This window comes from Aspergillus nidulans, chromosome VI (assembly GCF_000011425.1).
Source record: "Aspergillus nidulans FGSC A4 chromosome VI".
NCBI classification, from domain to species: Eukaryota; Fungi; Ascomycota; class Eurotiomycetes; order Eurotiales; family Aspergillaceae; genus Aspergillus; species Aspergillus nidulans.
Window position 1 is genome coordinate 1,799,772 of NC_066262.1, and position 16,637 is coordinate 1,816,408.

Consider the following 16,637-nt stretch of genomic DNA (forward strand, 5'->3'; position numbering starts at 1 on the left):
TTTCTGCAGAACAATCGCATTATCGAATCCATGGAATGCACTGGGCCTGGTGGGATCCAGCAGCATCATCGCCGTTAGAGAAATCGGCTCAATTTTCACCGTTGTACTCTACTTTATTATCCTCGTTGAGATCATCTTCCGGGATCTCAAAAGTGTTGTTAGTGTGCGCCCAGAACCGACTGCCCTTGTCAAGCCCAGCCTAAGTCGCTATATGAATCCCCCAAGTGGATCGCTTCGTAACCCCCTTCGCGATCCCTTCTTCAAGCCTCAACCGTTGAATCCTTACACAACCCATCACTATAGCTCTCATTAGCTCTTGTCTGTCCTTTCCATCAATTTCTTTAAATTACGATTGTCATCTTTCTTTAACAGCCGCCTACATCGTTGAAGCTTGCCCGCCTGCCAAGTGTCAAAAGCCGCGGTCCAACAACTGGCAGTCTCGACCCGATTCAGTCTCAAAACTCCCCCCATTTTTGGGCACCGAACCCCTGGGGATGGTCATGTTCAACTGCTTGGTGGAAACTAACTCACAATTGTCGTTCGCTTTGCCCCTTTGTGGCCCATCCTATATATCTTAGGCTGCGATTGACTGGCGCGACGTTCGTGCGACGATTCGATCCTTTGTCTCGCCAACCCCCCGCCCTCGCTCCATTGAGACGCATTCTGCGAAACGAACAGAAAGAGGGAGTACGGGCTTTGTTATATTTCTATAGAGGTTTTGCAGAGATAATTCACCCGACAATTGGAGCCACAAAGAGAGCCAGGTGCAAGTCATGCCAGGATAATGGGAGACTTGCGATCGCCCTCGTCGCCCGTCGAAATGTCGGAACGATCCCCTTCTCCCGAAGAAACGACCGCGAGTACGACGGACCCTTCTATCGCCCAATCCGCCTCGCTACAACCTCCAGTTGATCAAGCTCTGTCATCTGAAAGCAGATCGATAGCGACAACGACAACGACAACGACATCGTCCAGCGGCCTTGATCAGTCGGCGCCTGGTACCCCGACGCACCAAGGTCCGAGAATAGACCGAGGATTATCGCCGCATCCAGCTTTTGCGAAGCTCAAAGGGATATCATCACTGCAAGAAGCCGAACGGTCAACTGTGAGCCTGCGGTCTTTGCGCAGTATTCCCAGTATAGTCGTCAATGACGGATCACGTCCCAGTTCTCGGCCAGGCTCAAGGCCCGGATCAAGGCCCGGCTCGCGGTGGTCAGAAAAGAAATGGGGCACCTTCAGAAGTAGGAGGTCGATGGATCACCAGAGAGACGAATCGCCGCCACCTGTACCACAGATAGCGCCCCAATTCAGTGGTATCTCGTTGGACATTCCGGATGCGTCATTTGATGACCTTGGTGTCTCGGACATGAGGTTCTCTAAGCGTGGGAGTCTCATCCGTACGGAGGGAAAACCACAATCAAAGCGCAAGCTCAAGGAGCAAGACACGGACCCAGATGCTACGGGAACTGCGGCAAAGGGAAGTGAAGCGACGAAAACCGTCGCAACTGGAACAGAAACAGAGACTCTGGGGGCGAATGGGATGTCTCAGGAGCCGGTACAAGACGGCTCTGCCGCGGATAGCTTTGGAACCGCCCGTGTCCGTCCGCGGCCTCCGTCATTGCTTCGTGTTAGTCGGAATAGTATAGCCAGCAGGGCCATATCTGCGGATGAGGATATGCTATCTCGAAGGGTTAGGTTGATGTATGCGAAAGGAGACGAGAATGTTACAGACTCGGAAGTGGCAAGATCGTATGCCATGGAAAACGGTACTTTGTGGGAGGAGCCAACCCCTACGAAGTCAGAGACCTTTGAAAATAGTGCCTCTGAAGCCGGGTCAAAACGCGCTGAAACTTCGACTGACACTGACGCTAACCCTTCTGGTCCCAAACGTGAGCCTAACGAGCTTGCCGGGGGTATCGAGTACTGGCAGAATATAAAGGCGGGAGATGTCGATAGATATGGCTTCATTCGGTCCTCAAACTCTGCTGAAGGTGCAGAGTTCAGTCCCATTCAACGAGTTTCCACCAGTTTGCTGCTAGCATCGGAGACACCAAGGCGGAGACGAACCATACGACCTCCAACTGCCCTAGCAAGCAATCGCTCGTTTACAGGCCGGTCCCCTTCGCGGCAGAACTCTGAGGCTTCCATGCGTCCTGCTTCCTCGCAGAGCACGTTTAGTTCCCCCTTGCGCAGATCTACCTCGCGGTTCCGACAAGCGACAAACCACTTACCCCACAATCGCAGTCGCCGCTTCAAGGATGAGGCTGGCGATATGCTCACTCTTCCTTCTGACTCTACGGCGTTTGACGATAAGTTGGACAGCGCAGCTGCGCGTGCCGCAAGGAAAAAGGAGTGGGAACGGGAAGACAAGTGGACAAAAATGGCGAAGCCGACAAGGAAAGGCAAACATGGGGGCGGAATGATATTTGACTTTGATACCAAGAGCTCAAAGTTGATTGAACGGACATGGAAAGGAATACCAGATCGGTGGCGATCATCAGCATGGTATTCTTTCTTAGAAACCAGCGCTAAGAAGCACAGCGATAGCCCGACGGAAGAGGAGCTCATTGAAATCTATCATGAGTACCAGGACATATCGTCTCCTGACGACGTCCAGATTGATATCGATGTGCCAAGAACGATCTCTAGCCACATCATGTTCCGGCGACGGTACCGCGGTGGTCAACGCCTACTTTTCCGCGTGTTGCATGCGATGTCCCTCTACTTTCCGGATACGGGGTACGTTCAAGGTATGGCGGCGCTCGCGGCGACACTCCTTGCTTACTACGACGAAGAGCATACGTTTGTTATGCTTGTCCGACTGTGGCAACTACGGGGGCTCGAGAAACTCTATCGTTCCGGGTTTGCGGGCCTCATGGAGGCTCTGGGCGACTTCGAACGAGAATGGCTGGATGGTGGAGAAGTTGCCGCGAAATTGGTAAGTTGACCCATAAGACAGAAAAGTGCACCTTGAGCTAAAGGTATTGCCTCGCAATAGAATGAAGTTGGAATACCGCCTACAGCATACGGTACCCGGTGGTATTTGACACTGTTCAATTACTCGATACCTTTCCCAGCCCAGCTTCGAGTTTGGGATGTCTTTATGCTCCTTGGCGATGCCGAGGACGATCCCAAGTCGGGCAAACCGGAGACAAGCGGTTTCGGCAAGGGCCTCGACGTCCTCCACGCGACCTCGGCAGCTCTTATCGACGGGATGCGAGAAATCATCCTTGAGTCTGATTTCGAGAACTCGATGAAGGTTTTAACTAGTTGGATTCCAATCAAAGATGTCGAGCTGTTCATGCGTGTCGCCAAAGCTGAATGGAAAGTCCACCATCGTAAGAAGTCGGGATGATCCAGGGCCCGATAAACAACACCACACCACGACCCTTCGTTTCTTCTATCAATACAGCACTGGCAGTGCTGCCACAGCTTAATACCTATTTTCCACACAACCTGGGGAGTGCTGCTCTATCTGGGTACATTACGAATGATTCCGGCTGGATGACTTGCGATGATCGAACAACGTCGTTTTGTTATCATTCTCATTATATTTCATTCTTACGGCTGGCTGATACATTGGGATCTGTTCATGCCCTTTGACTCCTCACATTCAACGGCCTCCCAACAGATACCACTGCTGTTTGCCGTGAGAAGGTCGAGCCGAGATTGAGGGACACCTTTACCTCCTAATGCCGCAACAATAATCAGCTTGCGATGAGACTTTCCAGATGCCGTGCAGTTGAACATGGCAAACCTAGGTCCGACCCCTTTGTATTGTCCTCCGACACCTATGTGGTGTACTCTTTTATCTTTCTGTTTGTCTACTTCACTATACTATACCCTCCCTTCACCTTTCTTTTTTTTACCTCTATACCCCTTCTTACACGGACTAATTTGCCCTCCTTGTCTTTCTGTACACGATATGACTTTTCTTATATACCTACTTACCTATTCATGTGTGGCTCAATGTGTGTGTGCGTGTGGTGTGAGCCTAAAACTTACAAGCCAAGGCTGTCCAGCCCTAATTCTGATTCTGATACCCCTTTACCTTTTTCATTTCATTCCGTACCATACCCATCTAGGGCTCCCCCTTGAATGCACGTGTTTGTGTTAGCACCGTGATCTGATTGTATGGGCCCCGTTCTTTTCCGATGCCCTCCCTGTTTCTCCAACTTCCATCTCATATGTTCGGGCTCGTCCATCCCTTGCCTTATCCTTCTTCACGTCTACTACCACACCTATCAGTACTAGAACCAAACCTAATATAGCCTAATCCGATCATTATAATTCGTTGTCTTTGCTGCCACCCGTGCTCAAAAAACCATAAAAAATCTATGTCTAACAAACTTGCAGTCTGCAGAGAACATTTATATCTCTGTTCAATGCTATTTATGTACAACTAGTAGTTTTGTACAACCCCGGTATACCAGCTACCAGAGAATATGCATCAGCCAGTTTAATACAAACAGCACGACAGGGACTGAGCCTAGCTGACGTGCAAAAATTAGACTTAAATATTCATTATATCGTCCCCAGGGTCGGATGCGGCAATCCGATCGCGCAGGTGGGCATAACACTGGTATGCCCGTATGCTTTCAGGTGATTAGAGTCCGAGAAAGAAGGACTCAACAGGTTAGCCGCCAGGAGCATCGCGTGGCTGCGAGGGAGCTACCGGAGCTTCCGATGTGGAGGACTGCTGGGAGCTACCTTCATGAACAGAATCATGAGGCTTAGCCTCTACGCTCGAAGCGCGAAGATCTTGAAATGTCTGCGGGAAATCTCTTTCAACATCTTTTACTGGTGGCGAATCTCCGCTGCGCTTCTGATCTGTTGGTTCACCGGTCGTCGCAAGCGTATATCCAGGCAAGGCTGGGGCAACCTGAGATGGGCTCATTGTCCCAACCTGCTCTACTTTGACGTTTCGTAGATGGTGATCTCCGTGAGCAAATGATGTATCGCTAAGTCGATGGTGGCGCGTCAACGGTCCCGGTTGTCCACCATTCTTTGGAGACGCTGGCTGCGAAGTCTGTGATGCTCCTATAAGTGATTCAGAGGAGCGAGAGGACGGTACTGGGGCAGGCTGGTGAGGACCGGAAGCCTTCCTTTTTCGTCCTGGAGACGCATGGTGCTCTGAACGACGAGAGGTACCATGAGCTGGTGCCTCTTGGTGAGCCTTTCCGGGTGCGGCACCTGATTGTGACTGAGTAGGGGGAACCCAATGATGGAAATATAATGACGGGGGTGATCGGCGTGACTGGGAATCAGGTCTTCGCGAGACCTGCGCAACGGGGACAGGAACCGACGAGCCAGGCGCATACTGTACATTGCCCATGGTTATTTGGCCCGCTTGGGCCTGGGCCGCGCCTCCTTGGTTAATCCATGGATTTGGCCCGGCTCTAGAATCCGGAGGGGCAGGGGGTAACGAGCGTCTCCCGGGCATCTGAGGGGTAGACGGCGTATTAATATTCGAGGGCGCATTCTGGGACAAAAGTATATTAGGTGGAGGTGGAGGGGGCGGTGCTGAGTGCTGAAGGCCCGAACGGGAGTCCTGTCGAACATGCATAGAAGGCCGCTGAGAGTGGGAACTGGACAGTGAATGCGCATGAGACGGAGCTTGGGGAGCAACTTGAGGGTTCGACCCACGTGCAGTGGAAACCTGGGATAGATACTGCTGCGCCAACTCCACTACCGGTTGAGGCAATCCATTATGGCATATCCCAGCAAAGACAAGCGGAATAATTTGCGGAGGGATGCCCGCAAGTAAAGAATCCCGAAGCATGCTCGCCTCGACCCTCCGCTGCTCCAAACGTAAGCTCTCTTGGCGCGTCTTCTCCTCTTCCTGCTTCCTCCGGTCCTCTTCAGCCTTGGCTCGGAGCCAGTGATGCATGGCATCGTCGGAGTTAGAGCTTTGCCATTGCGAAGGAGGCGGTGGTAGTTGTTGGGTTGCCGGGCCTGTGGTCGGAGGCATACTGGCGAAGCCGACATCCGGCGGCGGCAAGGTTAAGGAAGGACGAGGTAGAGTGTTGCGCGAAGAGTCCATTGAGGGAAAGTCCGCTGGCCTTAACGGCGCTGTAGGTGCGGCGGGAGGATTAGATGCCGATGTAGATGGCGAGGGGGAGCGCGGTGGTCGAAAGCGCGAGTGCTCGTGGGGATATTGGATCCCATTCTGGGAGGTAGAGTTCAGGGTGAGCAGCATATCTCTCAAAGAGAGCGACGTGATATTTTCATTACTGTAGCTGTAGCTGCATTCTGGGGGACCTGCAAGCGATAGCGCAAGCAGATGATGATGGGGGAAGGGGAGACGGTGCAATTGAGAACTAGCTCATGATGAAGGAAAGAGACAAGGAGGAACAGGCTGAAGGAGGGCTTGAGGGGAAAAAAGGTACTCGATTCTTGACCGGGGCCTCATAAGTCCCCAGACTGCCAAAACAGGAAGGGGCTAGGATGGGGTTCTTACCGTATTCGTGATCTCCAGTACAACTAGTCCAGATCAGGAAACAGCAGGCTGAGGTAGCCTGAGGCTGCCACTGTTGCCTGAGCACAACGGAGGCAAGAAAGGTGCACAGAAGACACCTGATTTGGATTCTGGTATGTTCCTGGGCAAGAGCAATAATAATCAAAAGACGTAATCAAGCTGGAAGCGGCAGGCTAAAGCCCATATTGCGTGGGCGGGGCCTAGTGATGACGACGAAGTAAACGAAACGTGTACCTTTTTTCTGAATCTAGACTCTGGAAAAAGCAACGAGAAATCTCCGAAAAGGCCGAATATGTCAAGACGGCCCGCTCCGATGTTATGGTTTTATTATTGACGACAATCAGGGCACAAGTGACAAACTTGAGACTCGCAAATTAACCAGGTCCTAGGTGTATCAAGCGGCCAAGCCATCACCATGATCATATTAAAATTGATCTTCAATGTTCCGCCCCTCCCCAGTGCTTGTTTCAGTTAGAATGACAAGGCTTCGCTGCTCGTCTGTCCGTCCGGTTCCAGTAAGCCTAATGATTATCGTTATCAGGCGTAATTATTTCAGGGATTTTCTGGGCGTCGCGTATTATTACCAGAATTTTGAAGCCTGGACATCAAACAGTCCAGCTTGGGGTCCTGCTTTCGCCGTCGTGGATTTACTCTGAATCGTCCATTCGTCGCTAGCAACACGAATGAGATAATTAAGGAACATATGCATCTACTTCAGTCATGACGGCTTTACAAGGCACAATGTAGATGCTAATATATACTCGAATACGATGCTTCTTCCCCCCAGCTCAAACGTCACGGTCAAAGCGCGCCAGTACCTCAGGCGGTACCGTTGGAATGTACTTGCGCGCCCGCTCTCTGTTGGTTCCGCCCCAACCGGCCCCGTAGCTGATGAGCATGTCCGTGCTAGTCGGCAGCGAAAACGGAAGAGTCAATGCAGGATCTAAGAACACGGTGGTAGCGCCGTTGCGGTCATCTACCCGTGAGCTTGGCCCCGGTCGTGGAGAGGCAACGCTAGAATTGGGCGAATTGGACGTTGAAGGGGCGTGGAAAGGGCGTGGAGTTTGCGGGCGCCCTTCCTCGGTTGGCGCTGACGTTGGGGCCAGGGAATCTGCTTTTATTTGGACAAGCCTCAACTGCTCCCTAAATATCAGTTCGGGGTCGCGTTGGAGCTCTACCAAGAATTTCATGGCGGACTTCGGAAGGCCCTTTTCTCCTACTTCAGGCCGGTAGTGCTTGACCGCATGAAGCATCTGGGCTGGCGTCAGGTCTTGTAGCTGGAGGAGTGTGTTGACGAGAGACTCGAAGTCCTCGCCTAGTGATGAGAAGCACTGGAGCCATTGCAGGAGCTGGATCACCGGTGCCAGATGTTTACGCGCGGAATCCATGGTGCTGTCGCCCGTACACGTGGTCGATCCGTTCTCATAGTGTTCCGGCTGTCGGTTGTTGGTACGAGCCCAGTCCTCCAATGTCGACACATTCATGCGAATTTGCATCGCCTTAGTTCGGGCTAGATATCGTTTTGTAGAGAGAATCCGGTTGAAGAGCTCCGCTCCCAACCAGTAGTAGAGTTGCGAGAGAATCTGCGTTGTAATGACTGAGTGCACGTCGTATAGATCGAGGACAAAAAGCGTTGACGAAAGAAGGGAGGTGATGTTACGCGGCGAGATCTGTGCTCGACGCCTTGGAGAAGGTGGCCTGAACTGCTTATCAGCCGGCTCGGGGGCCTTGTTTTTGTTTTTGGAACGGAATAGCTTCCACTCGTTTTGGAAAGGGATGTCGTCGAGACCGGGAATTGTTTCATGGTCCAACATCGCCGCATCCAACACCTTATTCATCCGGCGCTCAGCATCACGAATAATCAGAATAAAAATTTCGTTGATAAGTTCGGCTAAATGGAGTTGAAATTCAATCGTTGACTCAACTAGACCCGCATCTTTCTTGAGGTAATGAAGTAGGAGAGTAGCATTCGAGATCCAGAATGCGAGAATCGTCATGTCCCATTGATGTCGCTCCACGACGTCATTTATCTTGTCTGTCGCAGACACCAGTAATGTTGCTAGGAGCTCTGGGCTCGCATGATAGTGGGCATACCGCGCACTGAGAAAAAGGAGATTTGCCGGTACCGGCTTCTGAGATGGGGACCGTTGCGGCGTCATGTTGGTGATAATGATATCGAGTATCCTCTCCAGCTCGTGTTCCTGAAAGACAAACATCTGGTCGTTCAGGCATCGATCCCAGACGAACTCCTGCTGCTCCGCTTCAAGTTCCTCCTCGTCTTGGGAATCGAATTTCTCGTCCAATCCGAGACTCGACAAATCCACCTCCAGATTAATTGCGCTTTCCTCCATCATCATGCGCCGCTTCATTTCGTTCTCCGCAATCTCCTCCTCAAAACGACCATGCGCAAATCCGGAGTCATAGAAGTCGTCCTCTATCGCGCTCGGTCCAAAGCTATAGCCGTTTTCATGAAGGTACTCGGATATCTCACTTCCAGGCTGGGCAAAGTCAAGCGCAGTACCTCCGGAAGAGGACTTTATGTTCGGCGATGCCCCATGATCAAGAAGAATCTTTGCTATCATTTTATGTCGGTTGGTCATAGCCCACATCAACGCACTCCATTGATTGCGGTCTTGCTGGTCAACATTTGCCCCCGCATCAAGCAGCGCCGCAACGACATCCTGGTGACCCTGTATATCAAGTTCAAAAGTCAGTATGTTATCTTCAAGACAAGGCAAAAGGCGAGGATCCGAACAAGCAACATACAAAACAACTGGCATATATCAACGGCACCGTGCCCTCCTCATCAGGCATATTCACGTCAACATAGTCTTTCGCCTTTCCCCGTACCAGCCTCCGCACCCGCTCAACATCCCCATTACTAGCTGCCATATTCAAGGCCCGCTGCAGAACCTCCCGTTTCCGGTCATCCGTCAACTTCTCATCCGCAGCAATTGCGTCTTCGTCCGCATCGAGCGAGTCCACCTCGCGGTGCGCGGCCTGCGCAGCAAGCATCTCCATTAACCGGGCATCGCTATCCTCCAGCCGAGCCGTCGTTGTAGATTCATTGTCGTCGTCCGTGTGGAGTGCGAGGTTGCGTCCGTAGTGGGTGTGCAGTGCATGCTCATCGTCATGCGAATGATCGTCCAATGCAAGACTGAAACTGAGTGGTTTCGCAGCAACAGGTGTCAAGAATTGGGATTGACCTATACGAGCAAGCCACGAAAGATCAGTTGAGTTCCCCTGAAGAGAAACTAGAAACAAAGGAGGCTATCCACGAACCCTGCCAAGCATCGTACATCTCCGTCTCCTGCTGTATGGCGGGGAAAGAGCGGCGGTCGTCCAAGGACTTCGGTAAATCATCAGGAAGCTTTTTAGGATCGAAGTCGGACGAATTCGACCCTCCGGGCTCGTGGCCGTGGTCGAAATGAGCGGGTGTAGCCCCGCGGGGAGAATCCATCGTCTACCGTTTCGGAGGGCGATCACGCTTCAAGAGTCGACGAGGGGCGGAAGACTATTCAGTAGAGGGAGCAGTAGCTCCATGGGGATGATTTAGAGAGAATACGTCCGTAGTAAAGAGTGAAACAAAAACCCGGCAAGGGCGGCGGAAGACGAGGGGTGCTGAGCGGACGAGCAGAAGACGAACGGTGGTCGGGTTCCTGACGATGATTGCCGGTGACTACGTAGATCAAGAGTGCCAGTGATGCAATTCCCGACAAACAATCCCTGAATTCCTCCACTGCTGCCTCACTAGAGGTCTCGGTTTTAATTGCAGGGTCTCTGCTACTAAGTTATTAGCTGCTACTTGTTACATATTGACTTTGACTCGGACATTAGATCTACGCAATTAAAACGGTCATTGTAAGGCAAATGTCTGGCATCATCATGAACAAATTAAACACTAAACGAACGAATACTATACATTAGTTTCAGGACGAAGGCCGCCCATGCACAAATCACAAATTGTCGGGGATATCAGTCGCTAAACGCCAAAAAAAGTCGAAAAATGCGGGGGTATTATGCAAGCGCTATATACCAGAAATATAGGTAGTAAATAGATGGTGTCGTGTGTAGTAAGGGTCATCCTTCACCCCCTTATACCAATAGCTTGCTGCGGACCTGGATTTGTTCTTCCGAGAGGGAGGCGATCCAAAGCACACGCTCAACGATTCCTGGTACCGGCTCGATATTGTACTTTGTGCTCGCGTCAATCAATCGGAGGAGACTCTTAACAATTCTCGCTGTCGTGCGATAGCGCTCGAAGTTGATTAGCGGTTCTCCCTCGCGGGTTGCTGCCACCTGGGCAGGCTTTTGAGCATTATACGTGAGGTCATGGATATAGAGTCCTAGTGATTCCCAGTTAGTATTGCGAATCCAAGGGAAAGGTTTACAAATGGACGCACCAACAAATGGAATGCAGCCTTCTTGCACGTTCGCAGTCTCCATTTCGACACGGAGGTCATGGAAGTTGCGGACGGGCTGGATGAGCATCTCCAAATCCTTCAACATCCGCCTATCCTCGAGCGGCACTAGCGCCCACGTACTCTGGAGCCGAGAGCAATCCGTCGAAGTAAGTGCAATACAAATCTGCAGCATGGTGGCGTAGTTGCACATTCTCCGTGCATGTACCGCAGTGTGTATGAATTTGGAGATGGTAAGAGCCCGCTCCTTGATATCCAGGGTGAGAACAATCTCTGACAGAGCCCATTTCACCATGAGGTTGAACCGTCCCACCACTAAATCAATGCCCCGGCGCTCCTCGTCCATAAGGAACTGCACCCAGCTCGTGGTAAATGGAGGACCGCTATTCCACTTCATGTCAACAAGGTCCCTCCAATCTACCTCACCAAGAGCAGCCATCTCAACCAAAGTGAACTGCTCGGCCAAAACGTGAGATTCGCATGACAGGACAAAGGGCACATGTTGAGCGATTGGTATTTTCGGGATTGCAGAAATATGGTGGTCTGCTTCCGATCGGCAGAGAACGTCTCCTGACACATGTTGCATATCCAAAGATGGGATATTTGCCCGCTTCCCAGCCTTATGGATCGGAGATGGGTCTGGGGTCAGGGGCTGAGCTTTGGCAAGGTCAGGATACAGGGAAGCTCGATATGAATGAACTGAGCGATGATTTTGAATAGTCATAGGGGGGGAAGGTGGATGTGCAAGGGGGTGAGGGGGTATTGTAGCACTCGACTCGTTGAGACTTCGCGTGTCAAACGATAGCCGCGCATCCGCGGCTTCCTTGGGGTCTATGACGTCGACAGAAAGCTCCGAAGATAGACCAGATAAACGAGATACTCTGGATTTTTGATGAGGGACAGGAAGACTGGATCCTCGCGGGATGCGCTTCATGCTCTCGGTCTTCTTGACCATGTCAATGGAAGGATGCGATGATCCAACATCCGAGCTCCCCTCATTAGCTGCCATGGGCTGAAGCGCAGTGAGTTGGCCTCCATCCACAGGCTTCTTCATGGACTCGTCACTAAGTCCTCGCTCTAAGAGTGGAATAGAACTGTAGGAGTCCTCAGAGTCTACGTTTGACCCAGAGTAGGATCTGGTGAGGATCCGCGCCTGCGCTTGAGAGTATGTCAGGCTGTCGCCCATTTTCTGCTGGACTCTTGAGAGGGTACTGAAACGTGGGTTAAAATCATGCGGTGTCAACCCTTCTCGCGTACGTTCTTGATCTTTGGTAGGTGCCTGCTGACTTGGGCCAGCAGTAGCATTGGCCGCGCCACCGGCTGGCTCACCCTTCCATTTCCCTTCAAGCTTCAATAATGCAGACTCAACTCCTCCGTCGTCTTCATCTGGAATCTGCGCAAAACGAGCAATAGCGGATTCGAAAGAACGCCGAATGAGCTGAGACGAGTGTGTTTTCAATAGCGAGAATCGAGGCTTTGGAGGTACAAGACTAGTCTGTGGCCTTGACGCGGAATCATCCAACGTATTAGCCGTGCTATCAGCTACAGAACTTTGATAGGTCACATCAGACCAGGCTGAGGCTGAGTCACGGAACGAACGTGCATCCAGACCATTTTGCATCCGACGTAGATTGCCCCCAGGTCTCCGTCTAAGCGTAGGTCCGGGTGGTTTGTCCGCAATATCAAGGATGCTGGACCCAGCTGTTGACGATTCGAGTTCGCTATCCATAGCGGGGCGGTGTCTCGAGAAACTGCTCTGGAATGAGGCATACTTTCGGAGACGTACAGATGACGACTTTTTCTTCCACCACGAAGAGTCCCTCTCATTAGAGTACGATCTCTGCGATGCAGGGCCGCCAGACTCCCCATGGAAAGCAAAACTTCTTCTTGACTGTCTTAAGCTGGATTCGTCATAGTAAATTGGCAACGAATACTCATCAGCTCCAAGGGTGGACGCTCGAGGTGAAGCAAGAAATGTATGAGCTTTTGGGGTCGAAGGGGAGTTCTCTCCCGTAAGAAACGTAGGAGGCTGATCAAGGCCCACAGGAACCGTTTGAACGCCTCCTGACATGACTGGCGTGCCTGTGTCATCGACAATAACTATAGACTGGCTACCACCGGTTAGATGGCTTTGCGTTTTATTAACAGGTGGATGAAGGAAGGATTGCGGTGTTTCGCCGGCAATGTGTTCAGTGCATTGTCGGGGTGCCTCGTTCAAGTCTGTCGAATCGACTTTCTCACCGGACGCTTGACGATACTGCCGCAGAGCCTCGTCGCATAGAAGGTCAATTTTAGTTGGCTTCTTTGCCGGGGGACCAGGCTTTTTGTCCCGGTAGGTATCCGATCCGAATGCAACATTTGTAGGAAGTGCCGAAGTTTTTCCTCGTGGGGACAGTCCGTTCATGGGGCGCGGGGAGTTACTAGAAACTGGAATCTTGCCGTTTAGAGCTCGACGGATAGAGCCGATGATCGTCTTTACACCCGAGCTGGAAGCAGCAGGTTTGCCTGATCCATCCGTATTGCGCCGGTCAAAACGCATACCAGGCGCCAGAGGTGGTAAAGGCGGGGAGGGGGGAGCCATCATGGTCATGTAAGACTCGGCGGGAGGGTATAGTTCTCCGCGAATCAAACCACCCAGATAGTACGGCTCCTGCGCCGAGGAAATCCCATGGTTATCCAAGCGCTGCAACGAGATGGGGGCTCTATCGTCTCGAAAAGAGTCCGAGAAACTACCACTGCGTTTGTGCATATGGCCATAACATGGGATACGTCTCACGCTAACTGGAGATATTGGAGATGCAGGATCCTGAGAGAAGCCTGCTGTCTTGGGTTTTACAGGCACCGGGTGCGGTGTGTTGGCCGAGAAGGGCATAGAATGGCGTTTGGGTAACTTAGGAGGCAATGAGCACGAGATTGCAGGGGCGCTCCAGTCACTGCCAGCTGAAGTTGGCATACTTTTAGCCGTGGCAGAAGAATCATTCCGGTCGTGATGCGTGGATAACGGTGCATTTCTGGCCGTCTCGACCAGCTCAGGCATTTGAGTGCCATGAGTCGGGGCGACATTTTGCAAGTCGCCTACGGTTGGCTCCTCGCCCCCAGGATCAATGGGGCGGTCTGGGCTGTTGTACGACAGGTAATGGTCTGGGATGTCCCAATAGGCCGAGCACTTTCCATGCCAACATCGTTTAAGGTCGATGAGAATCTTCAGATCACTCATACCACCACCTTGGCGAGCCTTCACGCTGTCGTATAAACGGTTGACAGTCTCGCAGAAGTGAGCTCGCAATTTGAAGTCAGGAACGAAGTCATCAACAAAGTAGTTTAAGATCCAATGGCGCAGGGCCGCAAACGTGCGGATTCTTATGATTCTCCCATCTTCCTGCAAACGGTTTATTGCCCATTGCAGACGTGCAAGCAGAAGGGAGAGTAGAGAACTTGCGGAGAGGTAAGGTCGGAAGGTGAGAAAAAAGTCTGAGACAAGCTCATAATCCATGAAGGACTCGGAGGATATTTGCGCGACTATGCGCGCAGGTGTCGCAGCACTGATATTCCTGGTGCCAGGGACGTAACGAACGACGGACTCATCATCCATCACTGTCACCAGCGTCTCGAAGATTGACGGTTTGATGGAGTCGCCAGGATCATACACAATTGGGTCGGGGCTAACGGCAGCACTCCGGCCTAAATCCATAGCAGACACCCCAGAAAATATAGAGGGAGCAAATGAATGGTGAATATCGTCATGTAAGCAAGTGTTGCGAGCAGTGCTTGAGGTCCATGCTTCCATTGAGTGCGTCGAGCTATGTAAAACGTTTGTCGTGTTGAACCGTCTCATACCCAGGTGGTAATCCGGAATTGGAACCTCTAGGTGTTGATGGGAAGATTCATCTGCTGACTTAGGTCTATCATCTGCCCGGTCGATAATAAACCGAAATCCAGTATTGGTCCCCTCATGGGAAACCGACCACCGTTCCGAGATTGTAGAGAAGGAATACGATCTTTGGAGCGTGCGCCGTCGAGTTTGACGGTCTGAATTGTACCGCTGCGAACCCGAGTCTATTGAAGCAGCGTCATCCCCATTCCCTTCGCCCTCGAAACGGAGCTCGGACAGTTGCGAATTGGACCATCGTGAGGGTTCGTTCTTGTTATTATCATCTAGTCCTTGCGTACGAAGATATTCCGGCTTCGATTGGCTATCTGAAGGGACGGCTGGCGCACGACGAGATTCTTTGCGAGACAAGTTTTGAACGGGCCTAAAAAAAAAGAAAGTAAAGTTTAGCGCTGCTCAATGGCTGTGCGGTAACAAAACATGCACTGGAAGGTATACAGGCCTAGTCTTACCTCAGGAATATTTTGCCGTTCTGGCCCACGTTTCCGACAGTAAAATGACTAGATTCCCTCGGCCCAGCAAAGACCTCACGCCGAGCTTTCGGTTTAGTATCAAGGAGCTTGAAAGACCGCGCTCGGAGCACTTCATGGCTGTCCTTGGTCTGTACCAAAGGAGGAGCCGCCTTGTCCCCTGCCGTTCCCGAGCCAATGTTTGTTTTCTTCGCAATGTGCTTTGCTTGTGCAACGGTGTGAGCGCGTCGTAAAGCAGAGGTGACGTAGGGGACTTTGATGGGCGCATTGAGCTTGGAACCATTGCCTGCTGAGACAGGGGAAACACGCGTGTGCACTTCCTCCGACTTCCTCGGGCTGTCGTCCAAACCAGCCACACTGGGCCCCATTATGCAGCAAGATGTAGCGCACAGAGACCGCAGGTTGGTGGTCCCAAAGCAGGGACTTTCGTTCCCCTTGTCAACAGCAGGCCTTTTTCTCTTTTTCACCAGAGACGCTCAATGCTGATAGGATACGGAGCGGTGGACAGCCCGGTTTGGGAACAGATTGCGTGCCTGTGCAACAACATGACCAGGTTCGCGAGAATTGGCCTTATATGCAACGAAACCCGAGCATCGACGCGGTTCTGCTCGGCACTGACGAAGTTCCCCGTCCCGTTTGAAGCTTGGACCGACGAGGCGCAGGGTGGATACGAGTCGCAGCCAGAAGAGACACCGGGTCGAAGACGGGATTTCAAGCGATCGATGGCCAAGAGGACGACAGGAATGAAGCGAATGGACGGATCGAAGTGTGACTGAGTGTGACTGAAACCTGACGATGATGAAGGGCACAAAAAATCTGGCCAAGAAGCAAGTGAACACCAAAGGCTAAGCAGCCGCGTGACGGGAAATTATGAGGCGACCGCGAGGCCGTTAGACTACTCAGAATAGGGCGGGTTTGTTTTGTTAGCGGGTGGGACGGCCGTTCCAGGAGAGCGGAACCAGCCCACAACAGGAGCAGGAGCAGGATAAGGATGAATACTCTCGTGTACTTCTGAAGATTGGTATCTCCTCCAGGGTTTTAAATGACCTATGGCATCAAATCTGCGGGGAGAAGCGAAGATAAAAGCTGAAGTGCCACCTTGGCCCGTGGGTTGCCTTGCTCAACTTTTCGGCTTATTCTCGCTGCACACAAAGAGCGCGGAGGGGCTATGGCCAGGATCTCCTAGCCATCTTATTTTCCTAGCATCAATCACATTGCAAGGCGGCACCTAGTGTCATCTGATCAGATCCAGTCCCAGCTTGAGGCTCCACAGGCAGCGGATCAATCAAGGATGATAACCATACAGAATACCAAGGACAGATGTCCATAGGGCCGATTCGCCTATCTGAATTTCTATCCCCCAATCTTCCCCAATTCCC

The 16,637-nt window shown here is 51.8% G+C and overlaps 3 protein-coding genes across 3 annotated transcripts, besides 1 other annotated feature; 1 reads left to right on the forward strand and 2 right to left on the reverse strand.

Annotated features, from left to right (window-relative positions):
• Positions 1 to 16,637: part of a sequence feature (contig 1.51 915..1114266(-1)) that runs on past both edges of the window.
• Positions 821 to 3,355, forward strand: ANIA_03094 (putative TBC domain protein; the record flags this gene model as incomplete). Its single annotated transcript, XM_655606.1, has 2 exons — positions 821 to 2,938; positions 2,999 to 3,355. 2 exons carry the CDS (start codon positions 821 to 823, stop codon positions 3,353 to 3,355), a joined length of 2,475 nt encoding a protein of 824 aa, XP_660698.1.
• On the reverse strand, positions 4,637 to 9,841 carry ANIA_03093 (uncharacterized protein; the record flags this gene model as incomplete). Its single annotated transcript, XM_655605.1, has 5 exons — positions 4,637 to 6,261; positions 6,461 to 6,599; positions 7,297 to 9,168; positions 9,245 to 9,732; positions 9,778 to 9,841. 5 exons carry the CDS (start codon positions 9,839 to 9,841, stop codon positions 4,637 to 4,639), a joined length of 4,188 nt encoding a protein of 1,395 aa, XP_660697.1.
• Positions 10,372 to 15,626, reverse strand: ANIA_03092 (mitotic regulator LTE1; the record flags this gene model as incomplete). Its single annotated transcript, XM_655604.2, has 3 exons — positions 10,372 to 10,824; positions 10,882 to 15,152; positions 15,241 to 15,626. The coding sequence occupies 3 exons, from the start codon at positions 15,624 to 15,626 to the stop codon at positions 10,574 to 10,576; spliced, it is 4,908 nt and encodes a 1,635-aa protein (XP_660696.1). The 3' UTR covers positions 10,372 to 10,573.